At 46.5% G+C, this 19,021-nt stretch overlaps 1 protein-coding gene across 4 annotated transcripts in view; it reads right to left on the bottom strand.

Moving 5' to 3' along the window:
• grik5 (glutamate receptor, ionotropic, kainate 5) overlaps positions 1–19,021 on the bottom strand; it is a 156,173-nt gene that overhangs the window by 65,382 nt on the left and 71,770 nt on the right. For 2 of the 4 annotated variants that reach the window (XM_059641314.1, XM_059641315.1), the window contains exon 5: positions 17,911–18,085. In XM_059641314.1, coding sequence (XP_059497297.1) covers positions 17,911–18,085 — 175 coding nt within the window. The remainder of the gene's footprint in view (positions 1–17,910; positions 18,086–19,021) is intronic. The other 2 variants (XM_059641316.1, XM_059641317.1) reach the window with 1 other exon arrangement.

Genomic DNA, 19,021 nt, shown 5'->3' with positions numbered 1-19,021 from the left:
TACAGCAGCATCCCATAAACACACCCTCAGGAAAGGCAAATTCAGCAAAACAGATTTCTCTCACATGCTATCTCCTCCAGGAGAAAAGTAAAAACCAAAGGAATCAATCTTGGAGCAGACAGAGAGCTGTATATAGCAGCTTCAATTCAACACCCCCCCCCCCCCCCCCCACCAACCCCCACAACTTCAACAACTGACAGCAAAAACTAAAACCTGGCCTGTGTGAGCCTGGCTCCAGCGACTCATGCTTCCTTCGTCTAGTTTTATAGTAAAACCAAAGCTATTTACTCTACTTCCCATGGAGCAGATAGATCAGCACCAGATTAACAATATGCCACTTCAAGAAAGACAGGACAGAACATATCCCTCTTAGGATAGGAAGAACCACTAATATAGAAAGATGGCTTCATTTTCAAGGACTAAATCTCACATTATTAGCACACAACATTATATAAGTATAAATATATAGTACATTAAATCTAAACATTCAATATGATAGTCCATCTCATTTCTTCCACCATCAAACATTTCCATCTTTCTTCATCAAAATCATGAATACTTTGGTGATTACATTCGCTTATTCTGCCACGTGTATAATTTTCAAATTGATTGGTTGCAGCAATAAACCTCATCTAAACAACTTGGCATTCTTATCCTTAAACTTTTCTAGAAATGCTAAGCAGTTATGATCAGCATGTACAATCATCTCAGATATATTACTGGCAACATAAATGTTGAAATGTTGCAACACAAATGCCAAACCTAACATCTCCTTCTCAATGATGGGATCTTTCTTTTGATGAATATTCAACTTTCAGGAGAAATAGCCAATAGGTCTTTCTCTCTTCAGGTTGTGTTATTGCAAGAGTACAGCACCGGCACACACATCTCTCTCATCAAGAGCTACCTTGAATGGCTTTGTGTGATTAGATGTGGCTAACGCTGGGGCAGTGGTTAACACGGCCTTCAGGCTGTCAAATACCTTTTGACAGTCCCTGTCCACTGAATTTTTCTGCATTTCTTCAACAGGTCAGTCAGTAGAGCAAATATGCTGCTAAAATTTGGTATGAACTTTCAATAAAACCCATTCAATCCCAGGATCACATTACTCTCCTCTTTATCGATGGTATGAGAAACTCACCAATAACCTTTGTTTTCACATTCCATGTGGTCATCTGTCCCTATCCAATAATATGGCCCAGGAACATGGCTTTTGCAAACTTCCTTTTAACAGGTTTATCACCAACTGGAGATAGTAAGAAGTGTAGATGCTGGAGTCAGTGCCAATACAATGTGGAGGAACACGGCAGGTCAGGCAGAATCATTAGAGTCCTGTTTAAGGGTCCCAACCTAAAACATTGACTTTCCTGTTCCTCTGATGCTGCCTAACCTGCTGTGTTCCTTTGGCTTCATGCTGTGTTATCACCAAGCCAGTCTCCCAAAGTCAAATGAACAATTCCAGTAGATGTTCCAAATGTTCCTTCCAAGTGTAACTAAACAAAAACACCAGATCACCTATGTACACCGCTCAACTAAGTAATCCTGAAATGACTTTATGGTTAGTCTCTGAAACGTTGCTGATACAATTTTCATACCACATGGTTTTAACTTTAAATTGGTACAGTCCCCTTCGTGTCACAAAAGCCAAAAGTGCCTTCACTCTTTCAGCCAAAGGTAACTGACAGTTTCCTCTGAGTAAGTCCAACTTAGAAATATAAGTTGCTTGGCCCACCTTCTCGATACAGTCTTCCAAACATGGAATAGGAAATGAATTAGATTTTGTGGATGCATTCGTTTGGCGATAGTCTACATATAAACATTGGGTGCCGTCTGGTTTTGGCACCATCGCTATGGGTGAACACCTGCAACTCACTTGGAGTATATTGTCTTTGAGCATGTGTTCAATCTGTTTTTGAACTGTGCCAAATTTAGACGAGTAAGTCTATAAGGATGTTGTTTGATTGGAACAGCATTTCCTATACGTACAGTTTAGTACTTCCCAACTTATTCCCACATATCTCCCCGTGTGATACTAATAACACTTTCGGGTCACTTCAATTTACATCTGGAAGTTAATTCAATAATTTATCCCAATTTTTGAAAACTTTCTCATTGCCCAATTTAATTTGGGAATGTTGAATTCAAAATCCTCTGAATATGGTTCCTCATTCTATGTTGTAACCAATAATATGTTCTTCATTTGCTTTCCTTCCCTATTAAAATACTTTTTCAACATATTTGTATAACACACTCTGTGAGATTTCTTTCTGTCTGGAGTTCTTATCAAATAATTCACCTCGATTTGATAAGGCACACTAAACTTCGCCTTCACAGGTTTGAAAATCGCTAGAAGTAACACGAACACTTTATCTCCATCAACACGATTAAGAATTTTTGACCTTTAATTTGCTTTCTGTTCCATCACATGCATAGGTACTTTTAAATGTTCAGATAACTCTGCTTGTGTCCCTAAGGTACAAATGGAATTCCTTCATACCAGTCCTCAGTGGGTATAACATCCATCTGCAATTCAACTATATCATTACCAAGATTAAATTACTTCTGGAATAATTTCTCTATTACTTCTACCTTCACTTCGCCAATTTTCACCGGTCTCTCAAACTTCAGTTTATACAATGTTATATTACTTTTCTGACCATGAATTCTACATCTTAAGACCTTTTCCAGCAATACTCCTTCTGAATTACATATCTCACCTCTCACCATCAAAGATTAACTTGGGCCCATATCTCTTAAAATCTCTCCCCCAGGGTAGGAATGTCAGTCACTAGGTGTAGCTTAAAAGAGAGTAAGGCTGAGGATGTAAGAGGTAAGGTTTCTTTTGCATAGAGGAATGGAATGCACCCCCAGAAGAGGTGGTAGAGGCAGAAACATCAGCAACATTTAAGAGGCATCTTGACAGATAGAAATATACAGAGAATAGAGGGATATGGACTGCATAGAGGTTAAAGGTTTTTAGTTTGAGAGATATCATGTGTTGGCACAGCTTAGTGGGCCAAAGAGACTATTCCTCAGCTGTAATGTTCCTTCTTCTGTGCAAAATTATACAAATTCATTTAAACTTTCTACATGGTGTGACACCATGTACAGGAGCCAACAACAACATGAAGTGACAAGAACTTTTGGGACTGTTAGTAAGTTTGCAGATGACACCAAGTTTGCAGGTATAGTGGACAGTGAAGAAGAGTATCGAATATTACAAACGGATCTTGATCGGTGAGTCAATGCGCTGAGGAATGGCTGATGGAGTTTAATTTGGATAAATGCAAGGTGTTGCAATTTGGTAAAGCAAAGGCAAGACTTATACAATCAAGAGTAGTATTGTAGAACAGAGAAGCCTGCAGGTTCAGGTACATAAGTCTTTGAAATTTCGGTCACATATAGACAGGGTGGTTAAGAAGGCGCTTCGCACGCTGGCTTTCATTGCTCAGACCTTTAACTATAGGAGTTGAGACGTTATGTTGTGGTTGTACAGGACATCTCTCCTGGAATAGTGTGTCCAGTTCTGGTCTGTCTGTTATAGGAAGAATATCAATAAGTTGGAGAGGTTTCAGAAGAGATTTACCAGGATGTTGCCGGGAATGGAGGGTTTGAATTATAAGGAAAGGCTGGGAGATTTTTCCACTGGAGTGTAGAAGGTTAAGGAATGACTTTATTGAAGTTTATAAAATGATGAGGGGCATAAGTAGGGAGAATGGCGGGAGTCTATGCCCTAGGGTGGGGGATTATAAGGCTGGGGACATATTTTAAGACGAGGAGAGAAAGATTTAAAAAGACATGAGGGACAATTTTTTTGCAGAGAGTCGTTCATGAGTGGAATGAACTTCCTGATGAAGTGATTGATGTGGGTATAGCTACAGTATTTAAAAGATAATGGGAACTGCAGATGCTGGAGAATCCAAGATAACAAAGTGTGGAGCTGGGTGAACACAGCAGGCCAAGCAGCGTCTCAGGAGCACAAAAGCTGACGTTTCGGGCCTAGACCCTTCATCAGAAAAGTGTTTAAAAGAAGTTTGGATAAATACATGAATAAGAAATATTTGGAGGGATATGGGCCAGGTGCGGGCAGATGGGACTAGTTTAGTTTGGGATTATGATCAGCACAGACTGGTTGGACTGAAGAGTCTGTTTCCATGCTGTCTGGCCCTATGACTAAAACCATCGACAGGGAATGATGCCACCTTCAGGACATGATAAAATCTGCAGTAAATTACACAGTCTGACTGCTCATTCAGGGATCCACCTAACATAGAGGAAATAACGCCAAATACAGGGAAACACAACAGCTACAAGGGCCATCATGATCTACAGGAAAAGGCATCACTCACAGGGACTGACGCCACTGACAGCCTCAACAGGGACTTAACACCACTGACAGGGAAAGACATCACCTTTGGAGAGTGACACGGTGTTGACACCCCACCGACAAGGACTGCCAGCAAACTGCAGGTAAAGGGGCTGCCTACCGATAATGGCACTACCTAAGGGGAGAACGTACACACTCCACACAGTCGGCCGAGCTCAGGTGGCTGGGGGGGATATCAAACTGGGTCCTTGGCGCTGTGAGACAGCAGTGCTAACCTCTGAGCCAGTGTGCTCAGTTGATTTAGAATACCATAGTTTACATGGAAGCAAGTCATAAACTAGAAAAATAGAAGCTCTATTGACATAAAATATCAAAGATAACAAGGTTAAGAAAGTACATGAAGGGTCTTGTTCCAGGCCTGTTTCTACAGAGACAGGCTAATAAGGACGCCCTAGAACATGCTGATAGAAGGATACCATATCCAGCTGGTTTCAAGTCTGAAATCCATCACAAATAGACTTACTTTAGTTAAGATTCCCAGACATACATAGTTGTAGATTATGAATATACGCACACATAAATATAAACTTCTAAAATACATGAAGAATCGAACAGATTACAGTGAATGGCTTTGGGACCAGTAGGCTGACACAGTAAGGAAAGGCCCCCATACCACAAATAGAAAGGTTTGAATTGCAGGAACAGAACTCAGCAGGATTGAAATGAACATGATACATTGTGAAAAGCCTGAGGATCGAGACAAAGGTGCCTGGTAAACACAATGAGATAGTGGAAGATTGAGGGTTGTCCATGAGGCTGCCCATCACTGACCCATACAGTCACATGATTATATTGTTAGGATGTTTACATAATTAATTAATAATATGATTGGTCTGTAAATGCCAAAGGCCTAAAGAAAATGTATAATCATTTGTTCAGTGAAGAAGTGCTGGTGGTTACTTCCTACTGGTGAGATTTCATTAAACTTTTTGATGCTGGAAGTACAGGATTCGAGTGATTTATTTAACCGTTCCATCCGAACGCCACTTATCTATCTCCAGGGTCAGACTGCATCTACGAAACAGCTGCAATGGCTGACACTGGGTAACAGGTCCAAAACCAGGTGCTGAAAGCGACACCATCTACAATAACAGAAACTAATTACAGGAACTGAAACCAACAACCCATTCCCACAGCACATACGGGAAGTGGCACTCACCTCGGGAAATAACGTATCCACGTTCTCTGACAGCGCACACACGGACTCAAATAATGCAGAGGGACTAACACCATGGATAGGGCAACTACTGGACAAACATCACCTACAGGGACTAATGCCACAGGCAGGGACTGACACCACCGAGAGGGACTGACACAAACTACAGGGACAGGCACGATCTGCGGGGACAGGCATCATCTTCAGAGACTGGCTCCATCTACAGTAATTGACACCATCTACCGGGCACGACACCATCTACAGGGACTTGCAGCATTTACAGAGACTGACACCTTCTACAGGGACTGACACAATCACCAGGGGCTTTCAACTTCTGCAGGGATTGGCACCATCTAAACAGAATGACACCACCAACACAGACTGACACCATGTACAGGGACTGGCAGCATCTACAGTGGCTAGGACTATCTACAGGGACTGGCACCAGCTACAGGGGCCGACACCATCTACCGGGACTGGAACCATCTACCGGGGCTGGCACCATCTATACAGACTGACACCATCTACAGTGACTGGCACCATCTACAGGGCGTGACACCATCTCCAGTTACTTGCACCATTGAAGGGGACAGGCTCCAGTTTCAGGGAATCGCACCATCTAAAGAGACTGACACCATTGACAGAGACTGACACCATCTACATGGACTGGCACCATCTACAGGGACTGGCACCATCTACAGGGACTGGCACCATCTACAGGGACTGGCACCATTGACAGAGACTGACACCATCTACATGGACTGGCACCATCTACAGGGACTGGCACCATCTACAGGGACTGGCACCATCTACAGGGACTGGCACCATCTACAGGGACTGGCACCACTGACAGGGAATGGCACCATGTCAGAAAGACACCATCTACAGGGACTGGCACCATCAACAGGTACCGACACCGTCTACAGAGTCCATCACCATCCAGGGAATGACACCATCTACAGAGACTGGCACTATCCACAGGGACTGGCACTATCCACAGGGACTGACACCATCTACAGGGACTGACACCATCCACAGGGACTGACACCATCCACAGGGACTGACACCATTCACTGGTACCATCTACCGGGAGTGACACCTTCTCCAGTCACTTATACCATCAATAGGGACTGGCTCCAGCTTCAGTAAATCGCACCAGCTCCAGGCACTGACACCATCTGCAGGGACTGGCACCATCTGCAGGGACTGGCACCATCGGAAGTGAATGACACTATCTACTGGGACTGACTGCATCTGCAGGGACTGGCACCATCTACAGAGACAGACACTATCTGCAGGGATTGGCACCATCGGAAGTGAATGACATCATCTACTGGGACTGACACCATCTACAGAGACTGACACCATCTACAGAGACTGACACCATGTACAGGAAGTGGCACCATCTGCAGAGACTGACACCGTCTCCAGAGACAGACATCCGCTAGAGGGACAGACAACATCTACAGGGACTGACACCATCTCCAGGGACTGGCACCATCTACAGTGACTGGCACCATCTAGTCTAAAAGAAACCACCTAGAAGGTCTAGAACATAGAACAATACAGCACAGCACAGGCTCTTCGCCCCACAACGCTCATCCTACAGACTGTGACGGTTACTGTGGGGAATAACTGTCCATGGAATGACACCACCTATTGGTTGTGGAGGTGTCAGTGCTGGACTGGGTTGGACTAGGTCAAAAAAAATCACATAACACCAGGTTCTAGTCCAACATGTTTATTTGAAAACAGCAGCTTTCATAGCGTTGCTCCTTCATCAAGTCCAGTGAGAGAGGCATCAATGCACAGAATTTATAATGAACAGATCAATAAGTCATACAATTGATGCAAATGTACTGAATAAACCTAAAATGGTTGGCTGATACCACCCGTCACGTACACAGCAGATACTCATGTGACTCAGCTAACGTTATCTATCTCATATGCTTCAGGCCGAGGCATGGTATGTCAGTGTAACCACGCAGACACTATAACAACAGGTGAATAGACGCCGCACAGTGTTTACCATAAAGCGATGTTCCCTGCCAGCAGGCCGGGGGACGCATTTCAGCGGTCAGGGGCATTCAGCCTCAGATCTTTGGTTAAACATTCTCCAAGGGGGACTTTCGGATACACAACAATGCAGAGTAACTGAGCAGAGGCTGATAGCCAAATTCTGTATCCAATAGGATGGACTCAACCAGGAGCATAGATCATAGAATTCCTGCAGTGTGGAAACAGGCCCTTCGGCCCAACATGACGACACCGACCCTCAGAGCATCCCACTTTGACCCATCCCCATATAACCCACCTAATCTCCACATCCCTGAACACTATGGGCAATTTAGCATGGCCAATTCACTTAGCCTGCACATCTTTGGACTGTGGGAGGAAACCCACGCAGACGCGGGGAGAATGTACAAACTCCACACAGACGGTCACCTGATGGTAGAATCAAACCCAGGTCCCTGGCGTTGTGAGACAGCAGTGCTGACTACTGCGCCACTGTGCCACGCTTGGGCTCACGTCACACTGCAGGTGACCCCACCACACTATACATTCTTACACACACACACACACACACACACACACACACACACACACTAGCATACTCTCATACTCACACAGATTGTCTCTCACACAAACACGCTCACACTCTCTCACTCACGTGTACTCCCTCACACTCACAAACATTTTTTCAAACACACACACAGACTCGCACACAAATACACACATGCACACTCATGGCCATACACATATAAATCTTTGGGGTGAACCTGCAGAAGTTTAATTGTGGATATATTCTGTTTTGTTCAAAAAGCACACAAGTTGTGGACACAGTCTTTCAATGTAGCATTTTATAAGTTCCTGCTTTGGAAATAAAATACATACATAAGGTCTAGGCAACTGAAAACAGACAAAGCTTTGGAAGAATATTGAGAAAATAGGACCAATCTGAAATGAGGAATTAAGAGAGCTAAAAGAGGCCATGAAATATCTTTAGCAAACAGGGCTAAGAAAAATCTGAAAGCCTTTTATTCGTGCATAAGGAGCAAGAGGGTAACTAGAGAAAGGGTTGGCCTACTAGGAGTGGACTCGATGGGCCGAATGGCCTTACTTCCACTCCTACATCTTATGGCCTACTCATGGACAAAGGATGAAAGTTATGTGAGGAGTCAGAGAAAATGAGTGAGATTCTTAATAAGCACTTTGCGTCAGTATTCATTGAGGAGAAGGGCATGATGGATGTTGAAGTTAGGGATAGATGTTTGATTACTCTAGGTCAACTCCCCATAAATAGGGGAGAAGTGTTGGGTATTCTAAATGGCATTAGGGTGGACAAATCCCCAGGTCCTGAGGGAAGCGAGAGGGGAAATAGCCGGGGCCTTAACAGATATCTTTGCAGCATCCTTGAACACGGGTGAGGTCCCGGAGGACTGGAGAATTGCTAATATTGTCCCCTTGTTTAAGAAGGGTAGCAAGGATAATCCCAGTAATTATTGACCAGTGAGCCTGACGTCTGTGGTGGGGAAGCTACTGGAGAAGATACTGAGGGATAAGATCTATTTACATTTGGAAGAAAACGGGCTTATTAGTGATAGGCAGCTTGGTTTCGTGCAGGGAAGGTCATGTCTTACCAACTTGATAGAATTCTTTGAAGAAGTGACAAAATTGATAGATGAGGGAAGAGCTGTAGTTGTCATATACATGGGCTTCAGTAAAGTTCCCCATGGCAGACTGATGGAGAAAGTGAAGTCGCATGGGGTCCAGGGTGTGCTAGCTAGATGGATAGAGAACTGGCTGGGCAACAGGGGACAGAGAGTCGTAGTGGAAGGGAGTTTCTCAAAATGGAGACCTGTGACCGGTGGTGTTCCACAGGGATTCATGTTGGGACCACTGTTGTTTGTGATACACATAAATGATCTGGAGGAAGGTATGGATGGTCTGATTAGCAAGTTTGCAGAAGACACTAAGATCAGTGGAGTAGCTGATAGTGAAGGGGACTGTCAGAGAATGCAGCAGAATATAGTTAGATTAGAGATATTGGCAGAGAAATAGCAGATGGAGTTCAATCCAGGCAAATGCGAGGTGATGCTTTTTGAAAGATCCAATTCAAGAGCGAATTATACGGTAAATGGGAAAGCCCTGGGGGAAATTGATGCACAGAGAGATCTGGGTGTTTGGGTCCATTGTACCCTAAGGGTGACAACGCAGGTCAATAGAATGGTCAAGAAGGCATACTTCATCTGACGGGGTGTTGAGTACAAGAGTTGGCAGGTCATGTTGCAGTTGTACAGGACTTTGGTTCCTTTGACATTCGGAATCCTGTGTACAGTTCTGGTCACCACATTACCAAAAAGATGTGGATGCTTTGAAGAGGGTGCAGAGAAGGTTCACCAGGATGTTGCCTGGTATGGAGGGTGCTAGCTATGAAAAGAGGTTGAGTAGATTCGAATTATTTACATTAGAAAGACAGAGATTTGGGGGGACCTGATTGAGGCCTACAAAATCATGAGGGGTATAGACAGGGCGGATAGCAAGAAGCTTTTTCCCAGAGTCAGGACTCAATTACTAGGGGTCATGAGTTCAAGGTGAGAGGAGGAAAGTTTAAGGGAGATATGCGTGGAAAGTTCTTTATGCAGAGGGTGGTGGGTGCCTGGAACACGTTCCCAGCAGAGGTGGTAGAGGCGGGCACGATAGCATCATTTAAGATGTATCTAGAGAGATACATGAATGGGCAGGGAGCAGAGGGATACAGATCCTTGGAAAATAGGCGACAGGTTTAGATGGAGGATCTGGATCGGAGCAGGCTTGGAGGGCCGAAGGACCTGTTCCTGTACTGTAATTTTCTTTGTTCGTTGTTCTTTGTAAAACCAGCCTGAGTCTAAGTTAAAACACAGACACATTCTATCAAGGCCTCACACCTAGAATGCAATATCTGACTTGAGATGTTACCTCTGGGACACTCTTAAAACCTTTAGTCACCTCGGGGCAGTGAATTGTCAGAAACTCTGGGATTTCCATAATAATCAATCAAAACCTACATTTCTTTTCTAAATGATTAAAGATTTAACAGCCATCTTAGGCTGTTTAATACATTCGCATTAGTTTATATGACCATTTGAACTTTTACTTACCAATTCTATGTCTGATGCCACCTCTCTCACTAACACCTTATGAAGGAGAAATGCTTTGAAAGATTGTGTTTTCAAATAAACCTGTTGGACTAGGAATTTATACTAATTATAGGGAATGACACCATCTACAGGGAAAAGCATCATATACAGGGAAAGACACGGCTGAAATGGAATGACACAATGTACAGAGTGGGAGACTAACAATAGAGACTGTCGCTGGGAAAAATCTCTAGTATCACATACAGCAGTCTACAAGAACTGAAACGACCTCCAAAAAATGACAGTACCTTCAGGGATTCACAAGTACAGGGAATGCTTTTATCTACTGGGAGTCACACCTTCTATAGGGTCCCAGTAAACCTAGGGTGAAATAAACCACCTCTCAGGCATGTCATATGGGGACCTACTACAGGGACTGAGGCAAACTCAAGGGAATGACATTACCAACTCGGATTTACATCAAGTCCAGGGAATGGAATCACCAACAGGGACTGGCAGTGACACTTTGTACCTGACTGACATTGAAATGACAGCATCAGTGCCCCTACCGCGAAAGGGGCTGGTGCTATCTACAGACCGCATCAGTGCCCCTACCGCGAAAGGGGACTAACCACAGGGACTGAGACCACACACAGAACAACATCACAGCATGCTCCGAAACCACCTACAAAACTGGCATCCCCAACAGGAATATCGCCTGTGGGAACTGATACTATCTACAGTGATTGACACCAGTATCTGACGCCACATCCAGGGATTAAAACCTCAGGCAGGGAATGATACCATCTCAGGTTCGTCATGTTAGGTCACATAATAAAGTTACTTTATTCCTTCGCTGGTGCTGCCAGATCTGCTGAGCTTGACTAGAAACTTTAATTTTATTCTTGATTTACAGCATCCGCAGTTCTTTTGGTTTTAATAAAGTTATATCAACTGGGGTCCAGGACAGTTTGCTGATTGGACACAAAATTGGAGAGCCGGTAGGAGCTAGAGGGTGGTGGAGGGTTGTTTATCAGAGTGGAGGCCTGTGCCCAGTCCTGCGCTGCGCGTAACACTTCCCACAGGATCTGACAACACCTGCAGAGACCTACACAACTTACAGGGCATGACAAAATATAGAGGGGGAGCAGCGGCCTGGATAAACAACGCAGACTCACACTGCCTGCAGGGAACTTTACCACAAGCAGGGACTACCACCATGCGCAGGGGCTGAGTCAACCTCAACAGAAAATACATACCGCCCACAGACTCTGACACAAACTGCAGGGTACTGTACACCAGCCCTACATTAACTCACACCCACTCACAGGGCACTGTACACCAGCCCTACATTAACTCACACCCACTCACAGGGTACTGTCTCCCCTACATTAACTCACACCCACTCACAGGGTACTGTACACCACCCCTACATTAACTCACACCCACTCACAGGGCACTGTACACCACCCCTACATTAACTCACACCCACTCACAGGGTACTGTACACCAGCCCTACAATTAACTCACACCCACTCACAGGGCACTGTACACCAGCCCTACATTAACTCACACCCACTCACAGGGCACTGTACACCACCCCTACATTAACTCACACCCACTCACAGGGTACTGTACACCAGCCCTACATTAACTCACACCCACTCACAGGGCACTGTACACCACCCCTACATTAACTCACACCCACTCACAGGGAACTGTACACCAGCCCTACATTAACTCACACCCACTCACAGGGCACTGTACACCAGCCCTACATTAACTCACACCCACTCACAGGGTACTGTAATCCCCTACACTAACTCACACCCACTCACAGGGTACTGTACTCCCCTACACTAACTCACACCCACTCACAGGGCACTGTACTCCCCTCCATTAACTCACACCCACTCACAGGGTACTGTACTCCCCTACACTAACTCACACTCACTCACAGGGTACTGTACTCCCCTCTATTAACTCACACCCACTCACAGGGTACTGTACTCCCCGACACTAACTCTCACCCACTCACAGGGTACTGTAATCCCTACATTAATCCACACCCACTCACAGGGTACTAAAGAAACAAAGAAACAAAGAAACCTACAGCACAGGAACAGGCCCTTCGGCCCTCCAAGCCTGCGCCGATTAGGATCCTCTGTCTAAGCCTGTCATCTATTTTCTCACAGTCTGTGTCCATTTTCTCCCTGCCCATCCATGTACCTGTCCAGATATATCTTAAAAGACGCTAACGTGCCTGCGTCTACCACCTCCGCTGGCAATGCGTCCAGGCGCCCAACACCATCTGCGTAAAGAACGTTCCACGCATATCTCTCTTAAACTTTCCTCCTCTCACTTTGAACTCATGACCCCTAGTAATTGAGTCCCCCACTCTGGGAAAAAGCTTCTTGCTATCCACCCTGTCTATACCCCTCATGATTTTGTAGACCTCAATCAGGTCCCCCCTCAATCTCCGTTTTTCTCATGAAAATAATCCTAATCTACTCAACCTCTCTTCATAGCTAGCACCCTCCACACCAGGCAACATCCTGGTGAACCTCCTCTGCACCCTCTCCAAATCATCCACATCCTTTTGGTAATGTGGCGACCAGAACTGCACACAGTACTCCAAATGTGGCCGAACCAAACTCCTATACATCTGCAACATGACCTGCCAACTCTTGTACTCAATACCCCGTCCAATGAAGGAATGCATGCCATGTGCCTTCTTGACCACCCTATTGACCTGCGTTGTCAGCTTCAGGGAACAATGGACCTGAACACCCAGATCTCTCTGTTCATCAATTTTCCCCGAGGACTTTTCCATTTACTGTATAGTTCGCCCTTGAATTTGATCTTCCAAAATGCATCACTTCGCATTTGCCCGGATTGAACTCCATCTGCCATTTATCTGCCCAACTCTCCAGTCTATCTATATTCTGCTGTAATCTCTGACAGTCCCCTTCACTATCAGCTACTCCACTAATCTTAGTGTCATCAGCAAACTTGCTGATCAGACCATCTACACCTTCTTCCAGATCATTTACATATATCACAAACAACAGTGGTCCCAGCACAGATCCCTGTGGAACACCACTTGTTACAGGTCTCCAATTTGAGGAACTCCCTTCTACTACTACCCTCTGTCTCCTGTTGCCCAGCCAGTATTTTTATCCATCTAGCTAGCACACCCTGGACCCCATGTGACTTCACTTGCTCCATCAGCCTGCCATGGGGAACCTTACCAAACACCTTACTGAAGTCCATGTATATGACATCTACAGCCTTTCCCTCATCAATCAACTTTGTCACGTCCTCAAAGAATTCTATTAAGTTGGTAAGACATGACCTTCCCTGCACAAAACCATGTTGCCCATAGTGTACTCCCTACATTAACACACACCAACTCACAGGGTACTGTAACTTCTAAATATTAACTCACACCCACTCACAGGGTACTATACTCCACCTCATTAACTCACACCCACTCACAGGGTACTGTACTCCCCTACACTAACTCACACCCACTCACAGGGCACTGTGCCCACGTTCATTAACTCACACCCACTCGCAGGCTACTGTATTCCCCGACACTAACTCACACCCACTCACAGGGTACTGTACTCCCTTACATTAACAGACACCCACTCACGGGTTACTGTATTACCCTGCACTAACTCACACCCACAAACAGGCTACTGTATTACCCTGCACTAACTCACACCCACTCACAGTGTACGGTACTCCCCTACATTAACTCGAACCCACTCACAGGGTAATGTACTCCCCTAAAATAAATCACACACAGTCACAGGGTACTGTACCCAATCCTTACATTAACTCACACCCACTCACAGGATACTGTACTCCCCTACATTGACTCACACCCACTCACAGTGTACTGTACCCCCCGACACTAACTCACACCTAATCACAGGCGACTGTACTCCCCTACACTAACGCACACCCACTCACAGGGTACTGTACCCCCCGACACTAACTCACACCCACAAACAGGCTACTGTATTCCCCTGCACTAACTCACATCCTCTCGCAGTGTACGGTACTCCCCTACACTAACTCACACCCACTCACAGGGCACTGTAACCCCTTACATTAACTCACACCCACTCACAAGGTACTGTACTCCCCGATACTAACTCACACCCACTCACAGGGTACTGTACTCCCTTACATTAACAGACACCCACTCACGGGTTACTGTATTACCCTGCACTAACTCACACCCACAAACAGGCTACTGTATTACCCTGCACTAACTCACACCCACTCACAGTGTACGGTACTCCCCTACATTAACTCGAACCCACTCACAGGGTAATGTACTCCCCTAAAATAAATCACACACAGTCACAGGGTACTGTACCCAATCCTTACATTAACTCACACCCACTCACAGGATACTGTACTCCCCTACATTGACTCACACCCACTCACAGTGTACTGTACCCCCCGACACTAACTCACACCTAATCACAGGCGACTGTACTCCCCTACACTAACGCACACCCACTCACAGGGTACTGTACCCCCCGACACTAACTCACACCCACAAACAGGCTACTGTATTCCCCTGCACTAACTCACATCCTCTCGCAGTGTACGGTACTCCCCTACACTAACTCACACCCACTCACAGGGCACTGTAACCCCTTACATTAACTCACACCCATTCACAAGGTACTGTACTCCCCGATACTAACTCACACCCACTCACAGGGTACTGTACTCCCTACATTAACTCACACTCACTCACAGGCTACTGTACTCCTCTACACTAACTCACACCCACTCACAGGGGACTGTACTCCCTACACTAACTCACACCCACTCACAGGGTACTGTACTCCCCTACATTAACTCACACCCACTCACAGGGTACTGTATTCCCCTGCATTAACTCACACTCACTCACAGGGTACTGTACTCCCCTACACTAACTCACACTCACTCACAGGTTACTGTACTCCCCAACACTAACTCACACCCACTCACAGGGCACTGTACTCCTCTACATTAACTCGCATCCACTGAAAAGCTTTTTCTTTCCAAAATGCAGCACCTCGCATTTATCTAAATTAAACTCCATCCACATCTCCTGGGCCCATCAGCCCAAATCTTTTCAAGGCCCTCTTGTAGTCTGAGTTAACCTTCTTCACTGTCCACTACACCCCCAATTTTGATGCCCTATGCAAACTTACTGACCATACCTCCTACGTTCACCTCCAAATCATTTATACAAATGACAAAAAGCATTGGACCCAGCGCCGATCCTTGTGGCACACTGCTGGTCAGAGTCCACCAATCCATCAAGTAAACTTCCTCCACCACTCTCTACCTCTTCTCTTTGAGCCGATTTTTGTATCCAAATGGCTAGTTCTCCCTGGGTTCCACATGATCTGATCTTGGTCACCAGTCTACCATGTGAATCCTTGTTGAGCATCTTTCTGAAGTCCATTTCGACAATGTCCATGTGGGGCCCTGTCAAAGGCCTTCCTGAAGTCCATACAAATTTCGTGAACTGCACTACATCGTCATTAATATATTCAGCTGCCTTTTTTAAAAAAGCACAATTAAGTTGGTCCGACAGGATCTCCCTCGAACAAATCCATGCTGTCTGTCCCTGATTAATCCCTGCTTTTCCAAGTATTGGTTAATCTTGACCCTCAGAATTTTTTTCCAATAATCTCCACATTACTGATGACATACTAACTGGTCTGTAATGACGTGGCCTCTCCCTGCTGACCTTCTTCAACAAAGGAACTACCTTAGCTACCCTCCAGTCATCTGGCACTTGCCCTGTGGCCAGCAAAGAAATCAATATCTCCTGCCAGGGGCCCACCGGTCTCCTCTCTTGCCTCCCACAGTAGACTGGGATATATCTTGTCAGGGCCTGACGATTTATGCAAGCTTTATGACCGCAAAAACATATAATAGCCCATCTTTATGAGTATGAACGTGCTCTAGAACGTCACCATGCCAACTGGAATCTCGAGCCACAATGACTTTCTCCTTTGTGATTACAAGTAGAAGTCAAGGCACTGATCTGCCTGCTGCCTGATAGCTCACACTGCTAGCGCCAACAACTGCAGGTCTGCACACTCGCCACAGGGTGGGACAACAGCCATGCTGTCTGACCAAGTGAATCATACATTAGACAATGACATAGGCTCACACCTGACAGAGGCACTGTGTTTGACTGTGAGCACAATGTCACTATCTCCTCACCCAGGACCTTACAATCACAGAAGCAATATTGGTGCGGAAGCCAGGCATGAACATTTGGACTCTGCCACTCCATTCAGAGAGTGAGAGGATGCTGTGAAAAGAGATGCACTTCAAAAGGGGTGTGCGCTGCACTGTGTGTACTCTGCCATATCGTGGGAGGAGATGCAGCCAAATGGCGAGGGTAAACACAAGAATGTTCAGGCACCCCATCATTTTGTTCATTGACAGATTAAAGTTAGTTAATTCAGTGGAAATATTACTACAACAGTGTTGCATTCCCCCATGACACACCTGCTGACCGTGCAGTGCTCTCTCAGCTCTGACCCTCCAACAGTGCCCATTCCCTCAGCACTGACCCTCCGACAGTGCGGCGCTCCCTCAGCACTGACCCTCCGACAGTGCCCGCTCCCTCTGCACTGACCCTCCAACAGTGCCCGCTCCCTCAGCATTGACCCTCCAACAGTGCCCATTCCCTCAGCACTGACCCTCCAACAGTGCGGCGCTCCCTCAGCATTGATCCTCCAACAGTGAGGCGCTCCCTCAGCCCTGACCCTCCAATCCCTGAGGTGGTTCGATTATCTGATCACTGCCAATGCAATGGGAAAATGCTTAGCTTTTGGCAGCTCGCAAGTTTGAAACCATCATTTTCAGATCGTTTATTGTGTGTCTTTACAACTCAGCGATTGGGCCCGTCGTGGTGGAGAGCCGGTAAGTGAGAGGTGTTTGAGATAATGTCATAAACGCAAATTAGTCAGACACAGTGTGGGAATGTCAGGAGAGCCAAGGGTCTGGGATGGCTGTGAATGGATGCTCAGGGCACTATGAGGAAAACGCATCAACAGCAGAGGGAGATGGATTAGCAGAGTGCAGAGACACAAGACATGAGCTGAGGAGGGGAGGGGAAGCAAACAGATGGAAATGGAGAGGAAGCAGACTCGGAGCAGTGTGATTTCAGCGACCTGTGTTGAACGAGTGAATACACACACACACACCCTCCTTACATTCTGCCTTTGCACAGACGAGACTGCTTGACGGGCAGCTGGAAAACTTCAGGATACTGCTTACGGCCAGGCTGATGTCCTCATTGCTGGGGTACAAGCTAATTGAGGCAAATCGGAGATACTGCAGCTTTGGGGTCTCCTCTGGACCCACCTTTATGTGGGGAATCTGCAGGAAGAAGAGGAACAAAGACAGATTCAGGGGGAAGACAACGGCAAACTGGCCGCACAGTCCGATTCGACCACAAGCCCCAAACCAGCACCACTTCAGCCATCCTCTGAGGAGCACTCAATCAGAGACAGATCCTCACCCTGTCACAGAGAGAGAGAGAGAGACACTCAAACTGTTGCAGAGCAAGACCCTCACCCAGTCCCAGAGAGACAGATAGACCCTCACCCTGTCCCAGAGGAAGACCCTCACCAGGTCCCAGAGAAAGGCTTCCACCCTGTCCCAGAGAGAGAGAGAGAGAGGGACCCTCACCCTGTCCCAGAGAGAGACCCTCACTCTGCCCCAGAGAGACAGAGAGAGAGACAGACCCTCACCCTGTCCCAGGGAGAGAGAGCGAGAGGGACCCTCACCCTGTCCCAGAGAGAGAGAGAGAGAGGGACCCTCCCCCTGTCCCAGAGAGAGACCTTCACTCTGCCCCAGAGAGACAGAGAGAGAGACAGACCCTCACCCTGTCCCAGGGAGAGAGAGAGAGAGGGACCCTCACCCTGTCCCAGAGAGAGAGAGAGAGAGGGACCCTCACCCTGTCCCAGAGGAAGACCCTCACCAGGTCCCAGAGAGAGACCCTCACTCTGCCCCAAAGAGACAGAGAGAGAGACAGACCCTCACCCTGTCCCAGAGAGAGACCCTCACTCTGCCCCAGAGAGACAGAGAGAGAGAGGGACCCTCACCCTGTCCCAGAGGAAGACCCTCACCAGGTCCCAGAGAGAGACCCTCACCAGGTCCCAGAGAGAGACCCTCACCAGGTCCCAGAGAGACAGAGAGAGAGACAGACCCTCACCCTGTCCCAGAGAGAGAGAGAGAGAGAGGGACCCTCACCCTGTCCCAGAGAGACAGAGAGAGAGAGGGACCCTCACCCTGTCCCAGAGAGAGAGAGAG

This window comes from Stegostoma tigrinum, chromosome 41 (genome assembly GCF_030684315.1).
Source record: "Stegostoma tigrinum isolate sSteTig4 chromosome 41, sSteTig4.hap1, whole genome shotgun sequence".
Lineage (NCBI taxonomy): Eukaryota > Metazoa > Chordata > Chondrichthyes > Orectolobiformes > Stegostomatidae > Stegostoma > Stegostoma tigrinum.
The sequence above is the reverse complement of the archived record's forward strand: the minus strand, read 5'-3'. Positions and strand labels throughout refer to the sequence as shown.